A 21,444-nucleotide genomic window follows, 5' to 3' on the forward strand; every position below is an offset into this window, starting at 1 on the left:
GCCAAGATTCTATATTTAAGTCTTTTGTTCTCTGTTTTGACCACTTAAGCACTGCAATAAACTAACTAGATATTAGTGAAGCAAGTATCAATTCTTGCTCCCTCTCTTCAGGCACCATGCCCTGAAATGGTGTTGGTGACCATGGGCTTTTGTATTGGTCCATAGCTATGCTTGGCAGGTACTGCAGTGGTTTGCCTTTGCCTTCTACAGATGGCTGACCAGGAGTGTCTCACTTTCTTACCACTTGCCATTGGAAGGATTTACAAGTTGATACTCAACCAGTTTGGCCGCATCATGAACTCACCTTCCTTGGCCATCAAGTCCTGGAGTGGGATTTGAACCTGGCTCAGAGATAGGGACGCTACCAACAAGCACCACAATACCTCAGGTACAGTAATAAAATCAGAAAATGTTGATACTCAGCAGGCTGGCAGCATCCATGGAAAGAGAAACAGACTTAGCATTGCAGCTCAACCTGGTCTATGTTACCTAGTGCTTCTGTACCGATGACCTCAGCTATCCACAGAGCTTTGCTCTCAAGTCCTCTCAAGTCAGGAAAAAATGAGCAGATCTGCTGGGTCCGGCACACCAGAAGTTCAATAGCAGGCTGCTTGATAATGATAGTAGTCTTAAACAAAGTAATGTACCATGTATTGTTCTGCTAAAGTGAAACTATATCCCTTTAAAGGAACGGAATCAATCTTTTGATAAATAAGTACAAGCAAAGATCACTCGGATTGCAATTATGAAGTTCTTGATGATTTATGTTCCAAATCAGCAGCTTCTCTTTTATACAGATTATTTTGTACGTCTATCAAAATCTGACACATCTAGAATGATGCTTGTGTGTACATTGTACTGCTTTTCAATACACCTGTGGGGGATATCTCATGCTGTTTCCTATAGTAATTTAGACGATATGCTGCTTTGTATGACAATACAAGAGCATGTATTTTGCCGAAGCTGATTAAAGCTGTGTTCCTTTAAGGCAACACATCTAAACTCCATAAAGTAAGCAGTGAATGAGTTTAACTTCGAGACTGTCATATCCGTGACTTACCCTCTGCATTTTTTTGAACTACGATTGCAAGTCTTCTGGCTTTTGGACATTGCGGATCCAAGAATTTTCTAAATTTTTTTTGTGTGACACAGAGATTTAATGTAAAGGGCAGCAATAGAAAGAAATATAAACACAGCAAATGCATCCTGGGTGCACCATTTTGTATTGGTGATGGACAGATGCATTATCACTCTTAAAATATCTTATGTCAGCATGCGGTCAATTTTATTAGATATTCATATTTCTGTATTTATAATGGAAACTGCCAAAGTTGCCTTGCCATGTTAAGCGCACAATATGCAATACTAAAATGTGGACTGAAATACATTAGTGCAGAGTCCAGATAGCATGTGACCTTCAACCTGGTTTTAGTTGAAGCTGTGTTTGACCTTGACTCACCATGCATGCTGCCCAGAGGAGATCAGTTAGTAGACCAGATAAATGAGAAAGGTCTCATTAAAGGGCACCATTTGACCTGCAGCTCCAAATATTATCTATCATGTTACAATAACAATATTGCAAATCAAGAAAATTAATGCATTCTCAAGGTTTACTTTCAAAAGAAAAACACTTTTTTGGTTTTGAAGCATTGCAAACAGTAACATTAAATAAATCTTACTCCTGGATTAAGATCGAAATGCTGATATATAATTATCCTGGTATAATGTTAAAGATCAGCATGCCTCTGCTAATGAATCATTTAAAATTCATAGCCAAATTTCCAAACCTTTACCAACTTTTCATCTCAGTTCTGCTGAAAAACATATTCGTCGAGGCAATGCTTAAAAAAATGCAATGGCCCTGGATCCATGAGTATGAAAGTTTTGGTTGCATATAAATTAGTTTCCTTTGTAAGTATTAATTAGGCAGGGAATTAAGGAGTAAAGCAGCACCTTTCAAACTTTTTTGTTTGAAGGACTCCTTTTCAAATGGATTAGTAATTCTGGACACCACCTCACCCCATCCCAAATTATAATTCTGTATATTATTAAGGTGCTGCAAGTGAAGATTGTTATAATAAAACATTTTGAAGAAATGAGTATTTTGTGCCTCTCAGCTCTCCTCCAAGGTGAAACTGCCAACCCACTCTATGCTGCCCACGGTGACCACACACTGCTCCCGTCTCACACTTTCACATTATTTCGCAAACAACCAGAGTCTCTACGGACCCCCAGGTGCCCAGTTTGAGAACCAGTGAGCTAACGAATAAAATTACATCAATCTCCAGGCTCCATATTAACAAGCAGTATGTCTTTTTTTAGGTGCTGAAACGGCATTTTGCAGAATACAGTAGAGCTGTTTATGTTATACTTTGGGTGTCGTAAGCAAAGGTTAAAATATGTTTACATTGAAGAGTGCTCAAACTAAATGTTCACAATTAATTATATTTAAGTGAACGTGGTTCCCCCATTTAACTGTCACAAAGGTTATCCAATACTTCATGTTTAGGCATGAGAGAAAGTGTAATGGAGTCAATGCAGTCAGAGGGATAGAAACTCCAAAGTAAACAAAGGCTTTACAGAAAAAATTCATGACGTTAGTGGTGAAAAAGGACTGGAAGAAATCAGTCAGTTCCTGTTATAACCACGATTAAAACTCTCTGGAGGGCCTTACAGAAAATTAACAAATTGCTTATAACAACTTGAAATTGCAGTGGCACATGGCACCTATATAATATTCAGTAAGTGAACCGTGCTAAAAGCTGGGAATATTTAGGGACTGAATGGCACAGCTAATTGGTGCCAAGAATAATATACTTTATTTCCACAAAGTCTATTCTAAGTAATAGGTAACAGAGCATATTAAAAGCTGTACATAGTTGGGCAATCTGCCACAAAATTCAATCTTTTCAAGACTAAAGCAGTAATTTTGGAATGTTTCACTTCATTTAAAGAACACAGGTCTTGAAATTAAACTGTATGAAGATTAGCATGGAACTCCTACCTCTGAAATTTCAACAGATTTTAAAAGGATAAAGTCCCATTTAATGATTCAAGCACATAGCTATCAATTTCAAGGCCCTAATGAATAAAACTTGCTTTGTCCCTGCAATAGACTACCTCTCTTTATAACATTTAGAATTTAAAAGTTACAAAATATCAATTACTATGTTAAGGCAGTGTACTTCACAAGACTGAGTATGTTGGTCAATGCCACTGTAATGCTATTGACCATATGTTTCAGCTGTGAAGAAATAGTTCAATGAAATTTAGTTGAAAAGGATCCTCTCACCTCTACAAATTACACAATAATAGCCAATAAGTGGCCAACCAACCAAACCTATTATGCAAAAACTCTTCAATTACTAAAACAAGATATCTTCATTTCCTCGAAACAGTTTGTAGCCAAGGTCACCCATTCCCATGAACCATTGCCGATGGCAGTGCATATTGCTAACCCACATTACAGCACAAGCCTTTTTGCTCAGTACATTACCTCAGGTTAACAATATCCAAATCATTCCAACAAGTCTTGTAAAGTCATCATCTATCGGATGGGAATTGTGTTTCGGTCCACCTCCACTTTCATTCACAAACATTTTGTGTTATTGATCTGTTTGGACAATTTTAATACTAGGTGTCTCATCATTCCAGCACAAGGCGAGGGGCAGGGAGCTGTTTTCCTTAGAGTAAAGGAAATTGAGGGGAAAGATAGAGCTGTATAAGATTATAAACAAAAACAGAATTACCTGGAAAAACTCAGCAGGTCTGGCAGCATCGGCGGAGAAGGAGTCGACGTTTCGAGTCCTCATGACCCTTCAACAGAACTGAGTAATATTAGGAGAGGGGTGAAATATAAGCTGGTTTAAGATGGGGGGGTGGGGGGTGAGAAGTTGGGGGTGGGGTGTGGTTGTAGGGACAAGAAAGCAGTGATAGGAGCAGATAATCAAAAGATGTTACAGACAAAGGAACAAAGAGGTGTTAAAGGTGGTGATAATATTCTCCTAATATTACTCAGTTCTGTTGAAGAGTCATGAGGACTCGAAACGTCGACTCCCTTCTTCTCCGCCGATGCTGCCAGACCTGCTGAGTTTTTCCAGTTAATTCTGTTTTTGTTTTGGATTTCCAGCATCCGCAGTAGTTTTTTGTTTTTATCTCTGTATAAGATTATGACAGGTTTGTTGGAGATGGTCATTGTCTGGCACTTGTGTGGTGTGAATGGTACTTGCCCCTTATCAGCCCAAGCCTGAATATTGTCCAGGTCTTGGTGCAGACGGACACGGACAGCTTCATATTTGAGGACTTGCGAATGGTGCTGAACATTGCACAATCAACTCAAACCTCTCTAAGTGTCTATTGACTTTTTCCTTGATTATTGATTCTAAAACATTACCCATCAGTAACTGTGAGCTTCCAACATTCTCCTCTCTCTTTCGCTGATTGCATTCGGCCGCTTTTTAACTGTGGGTTTCTGGGGCACAGTCCTCTCTCAGGCTCACTCTGACTTCCTGTCACCACTTTTAACTGTGATTTCCAACAATGTTCTCCCTCGGACTCACCCTGACTCCACTCGGCCACTTTTAACTGTGGCTTTCTGGGGAACTGTTCTCTCTCAAGGTCACTCTGACTTCCTGTCACCGCTTTTAAATGTGGGTCTCCAACACTGTTCTCTCTTAGGGTCTCTCTATCCCTGATATGTGATAGGGTTAGATGAAGGAAGATGGGAAGGGAGTTGGGACAAGTGGGCCAAGTAGCCTGTTTTGTGCTATAGATTCAATGTAACTTGATGTATGGGTGTTACTGATTTGCTGATCAACACAAATTATAAAATTGGTATCATTTGACACCATTCGGATTTAGGACGCCAAGTATTATTGCATGACACATTGGCACTTGCTGCATAACACTTAGTTGCCACTTAACAACCAGGACTTACCATCTGGCCAGATGAGAAATCAGGTAAAATAGCTCAGTATTAAGTGACAGCTGTTATTGAACAGTACATGTTGACACTTGGAATAGCTACTGCTAAATCCCAGTGTTTCTCAACAAAAGTAATCAGGTCAGCATAGTTTTCAAATTAAAAATATTTCACTGCAATTGTCAAACCTGCCACAGAATCTACATTTTCAGGCCGTAGAAATTTGCTGCAGAATGTGACATCAAGGTACTTCAGAATTCAATGGGCACATTGAGCAGAATGCCCCTTCACATTGTGTCTTAATATTCTTCTGTGTTTTGAAAAGTGATGCAAATAGAAAATTGCAGAAAACGTTAATTGGATTCAGAATTTTAAACTGAGGACCAGCAACAATAAAAGCAATGGTTTGTTCACAAATCTCCACAAGGCCACATTTGAAATCCTGTGCACAGTGTGGGTTCAACATTATACAAAGCTATTGGGGCTAAATTACATCCTCTGATCTCTGTTATTAATTACAGAAGACTTAAAACACTGGGGTACAATTGGGAGAGTGGAAAATTTTAAAGAGGATCTAATAGCAAGTGTTAAAAACTAAGAAAGGTTTTGAGGGGGCAATTATGGAAGATTATTTACATTAATTCATAACACTAATTGGTAACAAAGGGATAAAATCAGGATCAGTACTTAAAAACATAAATATTAAAGTTGGAAAGACTTTTTTCATGAAAAGGTTTATTACAATATTGGAATGATTTATTGAGTCAATGGCAACATTTAAGTTGGAAATGGATAAACGCCTGAAGAAGAACAGGGCAGGTTACTGCGAAAGAGCTGGAAAATGGGCTTGGGGTAGAAACTGTGGAATTCTCAAGCACGATGGGCCAAATGACCTCTTGCAGTGCTGCAACTTCAGTTATCAAGATATATTTTATCCGTCGATAAAATCCACTGTGCCTATGACAGTATAAAATCCTACAGGCAAGAATATTTTCCAAATAAGCAAAGTTATGCATTTATAGTTATTCTCCATATATTTAAAATATTCAGATGAATTTAACATTGTAACACAAATAAATTAACATGGCAAATGATCAGAAAAAAAATTAGCAAAGAAAATTCAAAGGGAAGAACAAACAGATTTGTAGCAGTGCTCGCAGAAAAATTAAAGGTTGCTGTTCTCTTTCTGACTCAATCTCCAATTCTATCTCATAAACTATATTTTTCTCTCTCTCCCTCCGGATCTGAAACAATTTCAGTTGTTGCCTGTAACTTACTCTTCCTCAAACTGCACCAGTATCTCCTTCCTGTCATCTTTGTTTTGTATGTTTCTCACTCTTTGTATGCCTCACACACTTTGCTTCCTTCCTTTGTTATGTCTTTTAATCTCTCTTTCTGCCATCTAGCCCATGCATTAACCATCTGAGCCATCATTAAATAAAATATTACAGCACAGAAACAAGCCATTTGACCAAACTGGCTTATGCCAGTGTTTCCACTGCACACAAGCCTCTTGCCCCCTTACTTCATCTCACCTATCACAATATCCTTCCATTCCTTTCTCCCACATGTACTCATCTAACTTCCGCCTAATGAGTGAAATCATGGAATGAAAATCTCTGATTAAAAACGTGCTCAACAGTTTTTTGTTAGTTAAATCGAGAAATGTCCAGCTAAGAATTGAGCCACACAACCTGGAAATGACGCAGGTTTAGTCTTAAATATGCTGAGTTACCTCATCTTGATCTAGCTGATAACAAGGGGTTGGCACAGTTGGCCTGAATACTTCTGCAATACAAACTGGAGATATAATTTTGCCCATGTTTCTCATTCACGATCACTGCTCCTGATTCCGATAATAAGTGCCATTTGTGCAAACAGTGGTGAGAATTGGATTAAAGAAAACTTCAAGCCATCCAATAATAAAATAATTTTTAAAACTCCAAACATGACTTCAGGTTGCCTGTTGTAAGAAAGCAGTGTGGCATGATGTTGTGTTACTCAATGATAGAATGCAGATTCATGCACATGATCCGCCACATCATGAGACAGTCTCCACCCTGCCAGTGTGAGGAGGTGCAAAATGGAGTCCCTTGCCTACAGGGAAGGCTGAGAGAGAACATCAGCCAAGCAACCCAGTTCATTTTCAGATATCAATTCAGTCAATTTCAAAGAACCGGGAGTGCTAAAGGATGTGGCAAATCATCCATCCAGCTTCTCAGATAGGATGATGCATAGCACAGAATGCAGAGCACAGAAAAGGGCCTTTTAGCCCAACAGGACTTAATGATCCACACGAACCTCCTCCAACATCTCTTCATTTAACCCTATAAACATATCAATCTGCTCCTTTCTCCTTTATGAATGTGTCTCGTTCCCCATTAAATACATCCAAGCTATTTGTTTCAACTACTCCTTGAGATAGAAAGTTCCACATTCTCACCACTCTCTTTGGATTTATTTGTCAGGATAGCAAAACTCTGAAGATCTCAACAAATGCTATTTAAAAAGCCTCGCTATGAGCAGTTGGGGTTAGTTTACAATGAAGAGCCATCCTCAAAAGAAAAATGCACCCAACTTTTCATTGTACTAAAATGACCAGCAACTAACTTCAGCCGTGTAAAGCGTACCTGGAGTAAATTCCACTGACCAAGTCACCTTCGAGTGGAGGATCAGCTGTTTTGCTAGGTCCAGCTGCCTTTGACATCAATAAGACGACGAGACCTCGCAGTTGAAGATTATTCCTGCTGTCATAGACAAATCCCCTATTGAATCAAAACACAATGTTAACTGACAAATAAAAACACAAATTCCACACCTCCTTGCTTTTCATTTTCACTACAACTGTTTGCACAATGAAATGCTAAATGTGCCTTGGTATCAGGTTACCAAAACTCTGCAGACCTTAATGTATCCTTTTTAAAAACAAGTTCTATTTATTAAATCTGCCTATTTGGGAACAATGATGGTGTATTTGCATTCGTATGCAAAAACTATGAGAAATGTTACAACCTTAGCCTTCAACAAAAAAAACTTAATGAAAGGACTGCCATGTGTCAAATGAAAGTTTGCATGATATCTGAAAAAGAACACAAAAGCTGCAAAGGAGAGAGTAACTTTACAAGAAGGCAATTCTGCAAAGGCTGTTCTAGTAAGGAGGGAAGGTGTTGAAAACAAAGTCCTGAATCCAGACATTATATAAGCAGCAGCTCAAGAAATGCAAATACTGCTGTAGGAGAAATTTACAAGTTATATACTTATTTCCTTAAAGTTGATCCTCGCTATATACATCTAGCTAGGTTGATGGAAGTCTGTTTATTTGATAGCTGCAAGTAAGGGCTGAATTAATTTCACTTTCCGTAAGAATTTGAATCGATTTTATTCAGAACTTTGTGCTTTGTACATCTCAACCAAAAGTTATCGAAGGAAATTAATATCTGTGACATTTTCTTCATGAGTTATTTAAAAAAAAAATACATTCTGTTTATTGCTGAAAAAGAGACATACTGTCAAAGCTTTTTGTCTTGCACTCATCAGGGCAGCTACACAAGTTAAACCAACAGTAAAAGGAACAACATGCAATTTATATTGCATGAGAAGAGTGCTGATTGGTTGGACTGATTGGTAGAGGTGTTGCCATGGAGAATTCAGCAGAGAGCAGTTAACTGCCAAGCTTTTCTTTCAAATTTAAGCCAGGCAGGTTTGAAAGGCAAGGCAAATTTGAACGATAGTGGTTGGGGGGGTTGAGGGAGAACTTTGGTGGCTGGTGGGTGGGGGAAACCAGCAGAGCTTTTATACCATGGGAGGCAGGGGGCCTCAGCAGCAAAAAGATTGAAGACTTCTATCCTGGGGGCGGTGAGTTTATTCTGCATGGGATCAGAGCATTGCTGGCAGTCTTGACTTATTAACCTCTGAAAAACCTGATAAACAAACAAAAACTCAGAGCAGGTAGGTGTAACTGGCTGACAATTTGAATCTTGACTCCCTTCTCTCTCCCATTGTCCAGTCCCTTCCCACCTACATCCGTGATTCCTCTGACACCCTACATCACATCAACAATTTCCAGTTCCCTGGCCCCAACCGCTTCCTCTTCACCATGGACGTCCAATCCCTCTACACCTCCATCCCGCACCGGGATGGTCTGGTGGCTCTCCGCTTCTTCCTCGAACAGAGGCCCCAACAATCCCCATCCACCAATACTCTCCTCCGTCTGGCTGAACTTGTTCTCACACTGAACAATTTCTCCTTTAACTCCTCTCACTTCCTCCAAATAAAAGGTGTGGTTATGGGTACCCGCATGGGCCCCAGCTATGCCTGTCTCTTTATGGAGTATGTGAAACATTCCTTGTTCCAGTCCTACTCCGGCCCCCTCCCACAACTCTTTCTCTGGTACATCGATGATTACTTCGGTGCTGCTTCATGCTCTCGTCGGGACCTGGAAAAATTTATCAATTTTGCTTCCAATTTCCACCCCTCCATCATTTTCACATGGTCCATCTCCGACACTTCCCTTCCCTTCTTTGACCTCTCTGTCTCAATTTCTGGTGATAGACTGTCCACCAATATCCATTACAAGCCTACCGACTCCCATAGCTACCTCGACTACAGCTCCTCACACCCCGCTTCCTGTAAGGACTCCATCCCATTCTCTCAGCTCCTTCGCCTCCGTTGCATCTGTTCTGATGGTGCCACTTTCAAAAACAGTTCCTCTGACATGTCCTCCTTCTTCCTTAACCCAGGTTTTCGACCCACGGTGGTTGCCTGGGCCCTCAACCGTGTCCGGCCCATCTCCCGCGCATCCGCCCTCACGCCTTCTCCTCCCTCCCAGAAACATGATAGGGTCCCCCTTGTCCTCACTTATCACCCCACCAGCCTCCGCATTCAAAGGATCATCCTCCGCCATTTCCGCCAAATCCAGCATGATGCCACCACCAAACACATCTTCCCTTCACCCCCCCGGCGGCATTCCGTAGGGATCGTTCCCTCCGTGACACCCTGGTTCACTCCTCCATCACCTCCTACTCCTCAACCCCTTCCCACAGCACCTTCCCATGCAACCGCAGAAGATGCAACACCTGCCCCTTCACTTCCCCTCTCCTCACTGTCCAAGGTCCCAAACACTCTTTTCAAGTGAAGCAGCATTTCACTTGCACTTCCCTCAACTTGGTCTACTGCATTCGTTGCTCCCAATACAGTTTCCTCTACATTGGAGAGACCAAACGCAGACTGGGTGACCGCTTTGCAGAACACCTTCGGTCTGTCCGCAAGCATTACCCAGACCTCCCTGTCGCTTGCCATTTCAACACTCCACCCTGCTCTCATGCCCACATGTTTGTCCTTGGCTTGCTGCATTGTTCCAGTGAAGCTCAACGCAAACTGGCGGAACAGCGCCTCATCTTCCGACTAGGCACTTTACAGCCTTCCGGACTGAATATTGAGTTCAACAATTTTAGATCATGAACTCTCTCCTCCATCCCCACCCCCTTTCTGTTTTTTCCCCCTCCTTTTTGTTTTTTCCAATAATTTATATAGATTTTTCTTTTCCCACCTATTTCCATTATTTTTAAATGTATTTCCATCCATTGTTTCATCTCTACCTTTTAGCCTTTTTAGATTCCTTCACCCCACCCCACCCCACCCCCAGTAGAGCTATCTGTGCCTTGTTTGTCCTGCTTTCTACCCTTAATTAGCACATTCCTTTAGATAATATCACCACCTTCAACACCTCTTTGTCCATTTGTCTGTGACATCTTTTGGTTATTTCCACCTATCACTGGCCCTTTACCTAGCTCTTCTTGTCCTAAACTCCCCCACCGCCCCTTAAACCAGCTTATATTTCACCCCTTTCCTATTTTTACTTAGTTCTGTTGAAGAGTCATGAGGACTCGAAACGTCAACTGTGCTCTTCTCCACCGATACTGCCAGACCTGCTGAGTTTTTCCAGGTATTTTTGTTTTTGTTTTGGATTTCCAGCATCCACAGTTCTTCGCTTTTATCTCTGTGACAATTTGATACTCTTTCTAATCCAACCTACTTGCATAGAAAGAATGGAGACTCCATCAACGAGAAGTTCAACTCAAGGAGCCCAGAACTGTTAGTTTTGAGCAGTCACAATTGCACTTTATGTGACACCAGAATTGGAGACTACTACTTCAGCTATCTAGACTGGGCTATTTTCACATCTCCACTGCCCCAAGAAACTATGAGACAAGGTCACACCCCTGATAGTTTATGAAAGATGCAGAATGAATAGAACTACCAAAATAATGCATGTTTCACTCCTACACTACACCTTTAGTCCATCCTTACTGTTTTGTTATGCTCCCACATTTAGGCTGATGAGAAGTTGTTTTTGATCTGAACGTGATAATATATTGAAGGATCCACTATCCTCCTCACAGTTCACAATACTTCCAAGTTTTTGAAATTTGCCCTGTTCACTAAAGTCTATGTCACTTATATATATATATCGCGAACAGCAAGAGGGCTAACCCCTTGGGAACTCTACCATAAATCTTCCTCCAGTCTGAAACAGCTCATCACTACTGTGTTTCCTGGCACACAGCCAATTTTCTATCTATGTTGCTCTTGTCCCTTTCATTCCACGAGTTCCAATTTTGTTCACAAGCCTGTTATGAGCCACTTTTATCAAATGCCTTTTGGAGGTCCATGTACGCCACATTAACAGAATTGCCTGCATCAGCCCTCTCTATTACCTTATCAAAAATATCAAGCAAGTTAGTTAAACACTATTTGCCATGACAAATCTGTGCTGGCTTTCCTTAATTAACCTGCATTTACCAAGTGACTGTTAATTTTGCTCCCTTTTATCATTTCTAAAAGCTTCCCCACCACCGAGGTTAAACTGATTGGCCTGTAGTTGCTGGGGTTATCCTTACACCCTTCTTCTGACATGGGTGTAAGATTTTCAATTCCCTTCTGGCACTACACCTGGTCCGACAGAGGATTGGAAAATTATGGCCAGTGCCTCCGCATTTTCAACTATTACTTCCTTCAGTCTCCTTGGGTGCGTCTGATCCAATCCTGACCATTTATCAACTTTAAGTACAACCAGCATATCTAATAAGTGTCTCAACTACGTCCTCTTTCGGTATGGCTTGGGCAGCACCTTCTTCCTTGGTGAAGACAGATGCAGAATGTTTATTTAGTATTTCAGCCATAATACCTTCCTCCACTGGGTCCTAATGGGCACAATTCTCCTAGGAAATTCAAGGTCCACTATGGGACAACCCAGTGAAACTAAATCATTACATTGGATTATGGTATAGTCCCCCACATCTCATCTATATTTGGGATGAGCTTTGCCTGTTTGGCTTTGGATTGGGTGCCTGATAGCCGCAGCAGCAGAAATTAAGGGACCATTTTATCCCCCAAGTGCAACTTCTGTTGATCACTGAAAAAAGTACTGTCATAAAACCCTTCACACTTTCCTTATATAATAAAACACATTGAATGTGGTATTTTTCGACTTAAAATACTCTGTGCATTAAATATTAGAAATTAGACAGTTTTTTTCCCTGAGAAGATTGATTTATTCTTGTTAGGAACCACACATTAATAGCAAGGGCTATTTTATGATTTTTTCTATTAATGAGGGATCGATAAATAATGTTTTGTATATCATAATTTATGGGCTAATGGTGCTAGTGACTACAGTATATTTAAGAAAAACTGTGATAAATTAAATCCCAAAGGACAACAGAAAATTTCCAAGTGCACAGGCGCAGCATGTGTGTAATCTGCAAAACAGGGATATATCAATTATCTTCCTGCCAGTCTTCAATGATGAATCATGAAACAACATTAGCTTTTATCCATGCATTTGTTAGAGTGTAAAATTAAACTATTAAAATACCACAGTATGTTGAATTATACAAGAGCATATTCTGTTTAAGTAGCAATATTATGGAAATTTAATAACCAAAATTATAATGTGGAACCCTTGGGAAAATTCAGACACAAATCAGGGGAATCATTAAGGACAAAGACATGAGAATCACACCGCCTACTCTAGCTCTGTCCACTTGATATATGCGCAATTACTCATCTGCTGTTGTGGTTGAAGATGGCTTTTCACAAATGCCTGCTCCAGTACTAACTAAGCATGTATATGAAATTGTGCAGAAATATTTGGTGTATAACTGGTTCTAAGGAAAAGGTTTTAAAGCAGCAAGTATTATACAATTTACACCTCTGGTTGTTTTTTTTTCCCCCAATTCTTGTAACAATCCTGTAGCATGAACAAAACAACTGTGTCCTCTGACACACAAAGCCATGCCCTTGCACTTCTACGTGGAGTTCAGTGATAACCAAATGGATCAGCCAGTAGTAGTATAGAAGGATTTTAAGTTTAGGCAGGTGACTCACAATTAGAAAAAAACATAGAAAAAAAACTGCTGTTTCTGAATCAGAACAAACTGCAGGATCAAATAGAGCTCTGTCCTAGTACAGTTCCAGGTATTTGAAAACATCACAATCACAACTTTAAAAAAAACAAGCTCTGTTAAGCTGGGCAAAACATTTATCCACCCCTCCAACTCATCTCAATTACATTTGTACAGAAATCATAGTAGGATGTTGGAAATATTTAACCATAAAAGTTGCAACTTTGCGTCAGGATATGGAGGCATTAAAAAAAAGGACGACAATAAAAGTATTTTACAGAGAGGTTAGTTAAATCAGGAACAAAATGCTAAGCCAAAGGGTGATGGTCGAAAGCTAGGACAAAAAGTGGGTTTTTTAAAAAAGGAAAAAGGAGCCTAGATTTAAGGGTTTAGCTGCCAGAAGTTCAGTGGTTACGGTGCTAGAGGTCCTGAATTTGAAGCCCACTGGATAGTAAGGAAATTGTATTTAATTTTTTTTTAAACTTTTATTCTTTCACGGGGTATGGGAGTCACTGCCTAGGCCAGCAGTTATAGCCCATCCCTTATTACCCTTGAGATGATGGTGGCAACTTGGTAATTTTAGGAAAATGTCACTAAAATGATTGTTCACTAATGCCCCTCAGTAAACAGATGTCTGCCACCACTATCTACTCTGGTCCACATCACTCTAGTCCTATACAATGTGGTTGACTCTTACCAGTCCCTGAAGTGGCCCAACAAGGCAATTGCTATAAATTTCAATAATATGAGGAAAAATATTAGATGGTCCCACCATAGATGACCCAGGCATCATATCAGAACATGAAATAGGCAATGTTACTCAGGCAATCCTCTGCATTGCCACCTGGGGGCTGGGGAGCAAGTTGGGTGAACCATCCCGCAGCCCAACATACTTTTGTTCAGGTTGCCATTTCATTACTCAACCCCTTAAAGTTCTGCATCTTCATCACTGGCTATGTGCTGTACCATAAGACGGGGTAAAAAAAAAAGTTGGCAGGGAGTCCCCAACACTGACTCCAACTCTGATTAAGTCTTATAGCTTCAGGTCAAGCAAAGGCAAAATCCCTTCTGAACACCATGTACTGCCATCCCAACCCTCAACAGGCGAAACACTACTCCTCCAACATGAACCTCACCTGGAGGAAGCTCTGAGCGAAACAAAGGCACAGAATGTACTCTGGGGGAGAGATTTCACTGATTACGTCAATGACTAAGATAAAGGGAGCAAAGGCATGGTAGCTAAATTTGCAGACGATACAAAGATAGGTAGGAAAGTATGTCGTGAAGATATGATTTTGCAGATGAATATAGATAGGTTGAGTGAGTGGGCAAAAATCTGGCAGATGGAATATAATGTGGGAAAATGTGAACTTGTTTACTTTGGCAGGAAGAATAAAAAAACCAGAGTATTACTTAAACAGAGGACAGCTGCAGAATTCCGAGGTGCACAGGGATCAAGGTTAGTATGCAGATACAGTATGTAATCAAGGAGGCAAATGGAATGCTATCCTTTATTTCAAGAGGAATTGAAGATAAAAGTAAAGATGTTATGCTTCAGTTATACAGGGCATTGGCGGGACCACATCTCAAATACTGTGTGCAGTTTTGGTCTCCTTATTTAAAGGGTGTAGATGAGTTGGAGGCGGTTCAGAGGAGTTTACTACATTGATACCTGGAATGAGTGGGTTGTCTTATGAGGATAGGTTGGACAGGCTGGGCTTGTTTCCACGGGAGTTTAGAAGAGTAAGGGGTGACTTGATTGAAGTATATAAGATCCTGATCGGTATTGACAAGGGAAAATGGAAAATGTGAAGTGGAAAGGATGTTTCCTGTTATGGGTGAGCCCAGAACTAGGGGGCACTGTTTCATAATTAGGTGTTGCCCTTTTAGGACAGAGATGAGGAGAAATTTTTTCTCTGAGGGTTGTGAAACTTTGGAACTGTCTGCCTCAGAAGGCAGTGGAAGCAGGGTCATTGAATATTTTTAAGGCAGAGGTAGATAGATTCCCTTGCCTTACAAGAATCTAAGGTTATCGGGGTAGACAGGAATGTGGAATTCAAAACATAAACAGATCAGCCATGATCTTATTGAATAGCAGAGCAGGCATGAGGGGCCAAATGGCCTACTTATTCTCCTATTTCCTATGTTCGTATGTTCAATGTCAACAACCTAGAGTGGCTCAGTAATACTACCACTGGCCAAGCTGGTGCAGTCCTTAAAGACATGGCTATTGGACTGTGGCAGGCAGTGAGGGAACCAGAAAAGGAAATAGGCTATTGGGCCACATCCTCACCAACCTAACTACTGCAGGCACGTTTATCCACAGTAGCACTGGTAGTGGCGATCTTGGCACAAATCTTGCGTATTCAAATTCTGACTAACGGTGAGGACATCCTTAATCATGAAATGTGGCACTTCTACCATGCTAATTGGGGCAAAGGACAGATTTCAAAGCACAAAACTAGGAATTCATGAGAAGCCATGGACCGTCAGCAGCAGCAGAACTGTATATAAGCACAGTCTGGAACCTCACTTCTCCATTACCATCCAGTCCAGAGACCAACTCTGGGTCAATTCAGAGTGTGGAGTTATGTTGCTTGTCCAACATTCAGCAGTGGATGAGCAGAAATTTCAGCCAATTAAATACTGAGAAGACCATGGCCACCGTCTTCAGCACCACCACAAACAAGGTTTCCTATCCACTGATGCCATTCCCCACCTTGACCAATCTGAGGCTGATCGAGACTGTCCTGAACTGATTCTGACCACAAATTCACTCCAGCACCAAGACCATCTACTTCTACCTCCATAACATTGTCCATCTCCACCTCTGCTTCAGCTGTACTGCTGCTGAAACCCTCATCCATGCTTGTGTTACACTTCTGGACTTGACTCACCCACTGCACTCCTGGCTGGCCTCTCATCTTCCACCATTTACAAACTTAGCTCATATAAAACTCGCACCGTAACCCACATTAAAACCCACATCACCCCTGTTCTCACTGACCTACACTAACCCCTGGTGCGAGAATGCCACAAATTTAAAATTCTCATCCTTGTCTTCATGGCCTAGCCCCTCCCTATATTCAAGACCTTCTTCGGCTCTACAACCCTCCAAATCTGGCTTCCTTGAGCATTCCCAATTCTCTTCGCTCCACCATTGGCTGTGTGCCTTCAACAGTTTAAACCCAAAGCTCTGGGATTCTGGATTTCTAATTCTATACCTCTCTGCCCCTCTTTATGCCTTAAAAACCACCAATATGCCCTAAAACTCTAATGTGGCTTGGTATCAAATTTTATCTGATAATGTGCCTGTGAAATCTTAAAGGCCCTAAGTGCAAGCTGTGGGGCAGTAACAGGAGTCTAACATATTACAAGTCTCTGGACCCAGTAGTATTTGATCTTAACAATGGGTTAAAAAAAGGGAAAGTATGGTATTTCAATACTAGCATTACTCACCTTGATAGGCAAAATACTTTATCAATTAAAGGTTTCATTAAACAAAATGTCTGTCATTCTGTTTTACTGGCAGCCTAAATGAGATTTTGATACCTGGAAAAGCAAGAAGTGGTAGGGACATGGAAACATCGAAAATAGGGGGAGTAGGTCATTCGGCCCTTTGAGCCTGCTCCGGCATTCAATATGATCATGGCTCATCCTCTATCTCAACGCTGTACTCCCATGCTCTCCCCATACCCCTCGACGCCTTGAGTCTAGAAATCTATTTCCTTCTTAAATATATTCAGTGACTTGGCCTCCACAGCCTTCTGTGATAGAGAATTCCACAGGTTCACCACTCTCTGAGCGAAGACATTTCTCATCAGCTTAGTCCTAAATGGCCTTCCCCACATCCTGAGATTGTGATCCCTTGCTCCAGACTTCCCCAGCCAATGGAAACATCATCCTTCCATTCAGTCTGTCCAGCCCTGTCAGAATTTTGTACATTTAAAGGAGATCCCCAATCCAGAGACACAGGGTAATGTTCTGGGGACCCGGGTTCGAATCCTGCCGCGGCAGATGGTGGAATTTGAATTCAATAAAAAAAAATCTGGAATTAAAAGTCTGATGATGACCATGAAACCATTGTCAATTGTTGTAAAAACCTAACTGGTTCATTAATGTTCTTTAGGGAAGGAAATCTGCCATCCTCGCTAAATGCAATGTGGTTGACTCTTAAATGCCCACTGAAATGGCCTAGCAACCCACTCTGTTCAAGGGCAATTAGATATGGGGAATAAATACTGGCCTTGCCAATGACGCCCACATCCCACAGATGAATAAAAAAAAATTCTTCTAAACTCCAGTGAATACAGGTCTAGTCGGCTCAATCTCTCCTCAAACGACAATCCTGCCATCCCAGGGGCAGGAGTAGGCCATTCAGCCCCTTGAGCCTGCTCTGCCATTTAACTAGATCATGACTGATCTTCCACTATTAACGACATCTTCCCGAACTATTTCCGTATCCCTTAATGTTTGTTGACTGATGCAAGATCTCGACAGTGATTTGTTGGGTGTAATACTCAGGTGGGCAAAGTGATTGACAATTATGGTACAATTGCAACAGATTATTTCAGCTTCCTAGCTAAAACATTGGGATTTGTCAAAAACTCCCAAAACCAAGTTCCAACTTCATTGCATTACTCAGCATTCACAATATTCTGAAGAGAAATACGGCAACTTTTGTTAAAACTAATTTTATTCAGAATTTGAAATTTCAGAGCAAGGAATGGGTGAAGAGAGTATTCTTTATACAGTAGACTCACTTGCTGAATACAATGCCAAGCCCCAAAGAGGAGAATCACTTCCACCGTCCCATTGCTTTGTGCATTTTCACCACCTAAAGCTAAACATTAGGCGCTGCGGACATTCAGCTGACCTCATTAGGCAGCAGATTTTAATTTATGATTCTGTCATTTTCCCTCTGGCAGTAATCCCTTCTCCAAGGACCCGCATTTTATATTTGTAATTTTCAGTACACAGAATATTTTAACATAAAAGGTTTATTCTGCTCTGTTATAATTTTTTGTCAAGGGTTTCTGTTGCCTGTTTCTGACCTAACTATTTGATTATTTTTGATTTGCCTCTGCGAAAGCGCACATTGCCATTGATAACGTAATGAGCTGGAAAGTCTCTATCAGCTATTAAAGCCGCAGCTTCTCCTTGATATCACTCATTCGTCTTACCCAAAAGACACATGTTAATGCCCTCGGCAACATTCTATTAAAAGGTGCTGTGCCAGTTTAACCAGCAGTACACTCTCAAAAGGAAACAAAGTTAGCCAGTGGATTTCTTTTTCCAAATGCAGGCTGCATGAAAACAGTTTTCACAGAGCTTTCACACAATTTCAGTTCACTGTACTGTAGTGGGTTTTTTGGGGGCGGCGGGGGGGGTGCTAGCGATTTGAAAGGTTAAGCACATGCTGGCCTCTTCTTTGATAGCAACGAGAAGGCCCCCTGGAGAGAGACAGGCTCCTGGCACCACCCGAGCCTGAAGGAAGCTGCATGCGATTAAAGTTTCCACTTTTATTTCCAGTATTATTAATTTAATAAAATAAAAGTCTTTTTTAAATTGTTACATTAGTGCCAAAAATGTGAAAAGTTACTTGGATTTTATTTTGAACTTTGTGGCTTATTTAGTTGGTGTGTCGGGCAAGAGAAAAACAGCAAAAGGAAGAAAAAAAAGACAAACAAAACTCAGGATATGGCACTTTAACAGGTGCAAAGAGCAATTCAAGTGACTGCTCTTACATCTCCATGGGAGGACCCAGCCTCTGCTCCCTTGTCCTGGACAGGGTTGAACTCTGGCATTTAGTGTAACTAATTACAGACAGAAACTCATCTCCATATAAACAGTGTGTAAAGAAACTCCAGAAGTGCTCAACATTCAATTCATGCTGCAACAATTAAACATCATCTGTCCTTATCAATAAATTAACAGACTGGTTTGTTAATCTTGCTTAATATACAAGGGAATTCATGTAACAAAAATGTGATCACAAAGCTGCACAGTTGTTCAAAATGAATGCCAGAGTTCTTCCAATTATGTGGAGAACTGTAGGAGATTTGTTTTGGAGAATGGAAGGGGGAAAAAGAGTAAAGTTTAAATGATGCATGAGATTGAAGCAGTGCCACTTATAATGCTTTTATAGGTTTGTAAACCAGAGGGTACATCAAAATGACAAGCAATGCAGTAATATGGCATAATTACTAACTCTCTCTCCTCTCCAAGATGCTCAAATATGTCATTGCTATCTAACCTCGTACCCATCTCTTAAAGCTCTTTGTTGAACTCTTTTCACTCCTGCTTCTGTACTTGTCATGGTACTAAAGGGGAAGTAGTCAAGTCCCAAACGACATTGTGTGTGACAGTTCTAGTGCATTATTGCTCTATGACCTTTGCGCATCATTATGGTTGACCGTGCCACCCATTATTGTGTTGATAGCTAGTACAACCTTTCCACCACTTCTCCCAGCCCCCCAGTTTCCTCTGTGCTGTCAGACTGTCTATACTACATCAAGTCTTGGACGTATCATAACTTCCTCCAGCTCAACATTAGAAAGGCCTTTGCAGTTAAACCAGGCCACAAGTTTTGCTCTGTTAAATCATTTCCTCTCTAGCCTCTTGTTCAGATTGACCATTCAAAATCATAGCATCCTGTTCAATCACAAAGGGAGCTTCAAACCTCACATCTTACTCAGCTCCCAGACCACTTATTTCCACCTCCACAACAGTATATACCTCGGCTTCTGTCATTGAACTCCTTACACCTTCACATCCCTTCGTCACGTTCAGACATGAATGCTCTAATACAAAAACAAAAATACCTGGAAAAACTCAGCAGGTCTGGCAGCATCTGCGGACAGGAACACAGTTAACGTTTCGAGTCCGAATGACCCTTCAACAGAACTAAGTAAAAATAGAAAAGAGGTGAAATATAAGCTGGTTATGGTGGTGGGGGGAGGGGCGGGGGGTGGGGTAGAATGATCTTCCTCCCGGCATTCCATCCTCCATTCTCCTTAGTCTCCAACTGATCCACAACTTGACTGCAAAATGCCTTATTCCCAAAAAGGTTCTGCTCGCCAAACATCAGTATTCATTGACTGGCTCCCAGTCAAGGACACATTCATTCAAAATCTTTGTTTGCAATGACTTATCTACCCACAGCCTGCCCACCCTTTCTCTGCAATCTCCTCCAGCCCTAAAGCCCTGTCCAGCTGTTTTGCTTCTCAGAAACTAACCTCTTGTGAATTTTCCTTCATCCAACCACTATCGGCAAAACCTTCAGCCACCTCAATCCTACTCTTTGGAACTTGCTTGCTGAGCCTCTCCCCTTTCTCTGTTCACATTTGCAAACCCATGACCCATCTCTTTGACCAAGCTTCTGGTGACCACTTCGAATTTCTCCTTAACTTATATCTATTTGAAAGAATACCTTTGGTTGTTTCTTTATGGAAAAGATGGTATATAGGTGCAGGTTGCTCTTGTAGATTACATGGACTGCATTGTTTTTTTTTAACATTTTCAATTTTTTTTTAAAAAGTCAATCTTAAAAAGCACTGTGGGGCCCATGGCCTAGCAGGTGGACTGTCTGCCAAAACACTTACCTGCCTGCAGCCAACATACTGATGTTATAGCTGAGTTTTCAGAGTGAATGCTTCCAGTCACCAAACTCCCCCCAAAAATTTTAATACCAACAATATTCCATCAATTGAATCAGTTCAACGTGGTGAGAACACATCGGATCAAAACTCAGCAGACTCTGCTAAAAGGCTAATTAAATCAAATTAAAAATATCCACATTCCAAGATCAGCACCATAACACTTTATCCAGCTCTAACACCAATTTAATTCTCAAGGATAAGAGTCATCAAGGCAAATGCAGTTGTCTCTTTCTTGGAAGAAATAACTTTCTACGTATATGCAACCACTGTAATTGTATGTATAACCATAAAGCGTGACTACAAAACAAGTAAGATATTGTCATTCCTTTAAAGCCCGCTGATCAATGATTTCTTTAAGCCATCTAAGGATTCATTTTTGAAAAAAGAGTAAATTACATTACATTAAATCCCAATAATAGATTACAATGTTGCTGTAGATCAGCGATGCAGAAATGGT

At 40.8% G+C, this 21,444-nt stretch overlaps 1 protein-coding gene across 6 annotated transcripts in view; it reads right to left on the bottom strand.

Moving 5' to 3' along the window:
* Positions 1-21,444, bottom strand: part of pdss2 (prenyl (decaprenyl) diphosphate synthase, subunit 2) — a 201,484-nt gene that overhangs the window by 96,945 nt on the left and 83,095 nt on the right. For all 6 annotated transcript variants that reach the window (XR_013576649.1, XM_078542524.1, XM_078542522.1 and 3 more), the window contains exon 3: positions 7,552-7,686. Coding sequence is in view for 5 of the 6 variants with exons in the window: in XM_078542524.1 (XP_078398650.1) it covers positions 7,552-7,686 (135 nt within the window). In the remaining variant the exon portion in view is untranslated. The remainder of the gene's footprint in view (positions 1-7,551; positions 7,687-21,444) is intronic.

This window comes from Cetorhinus maximus, chromosome 5 (assembly GCF_964194155.1).
Source record: "Cetorhinus maximus chromosome 5, sCetMax3.hap1.1, whole genome shotgun sequence".
Classification (NCBI taxonomy): Eukaryota; Metazoa; Chordata; class Chondrichthyes; order Lamniformes; family Cetorhinidae; genus Cetorhinus; species Cetorhinus maximus.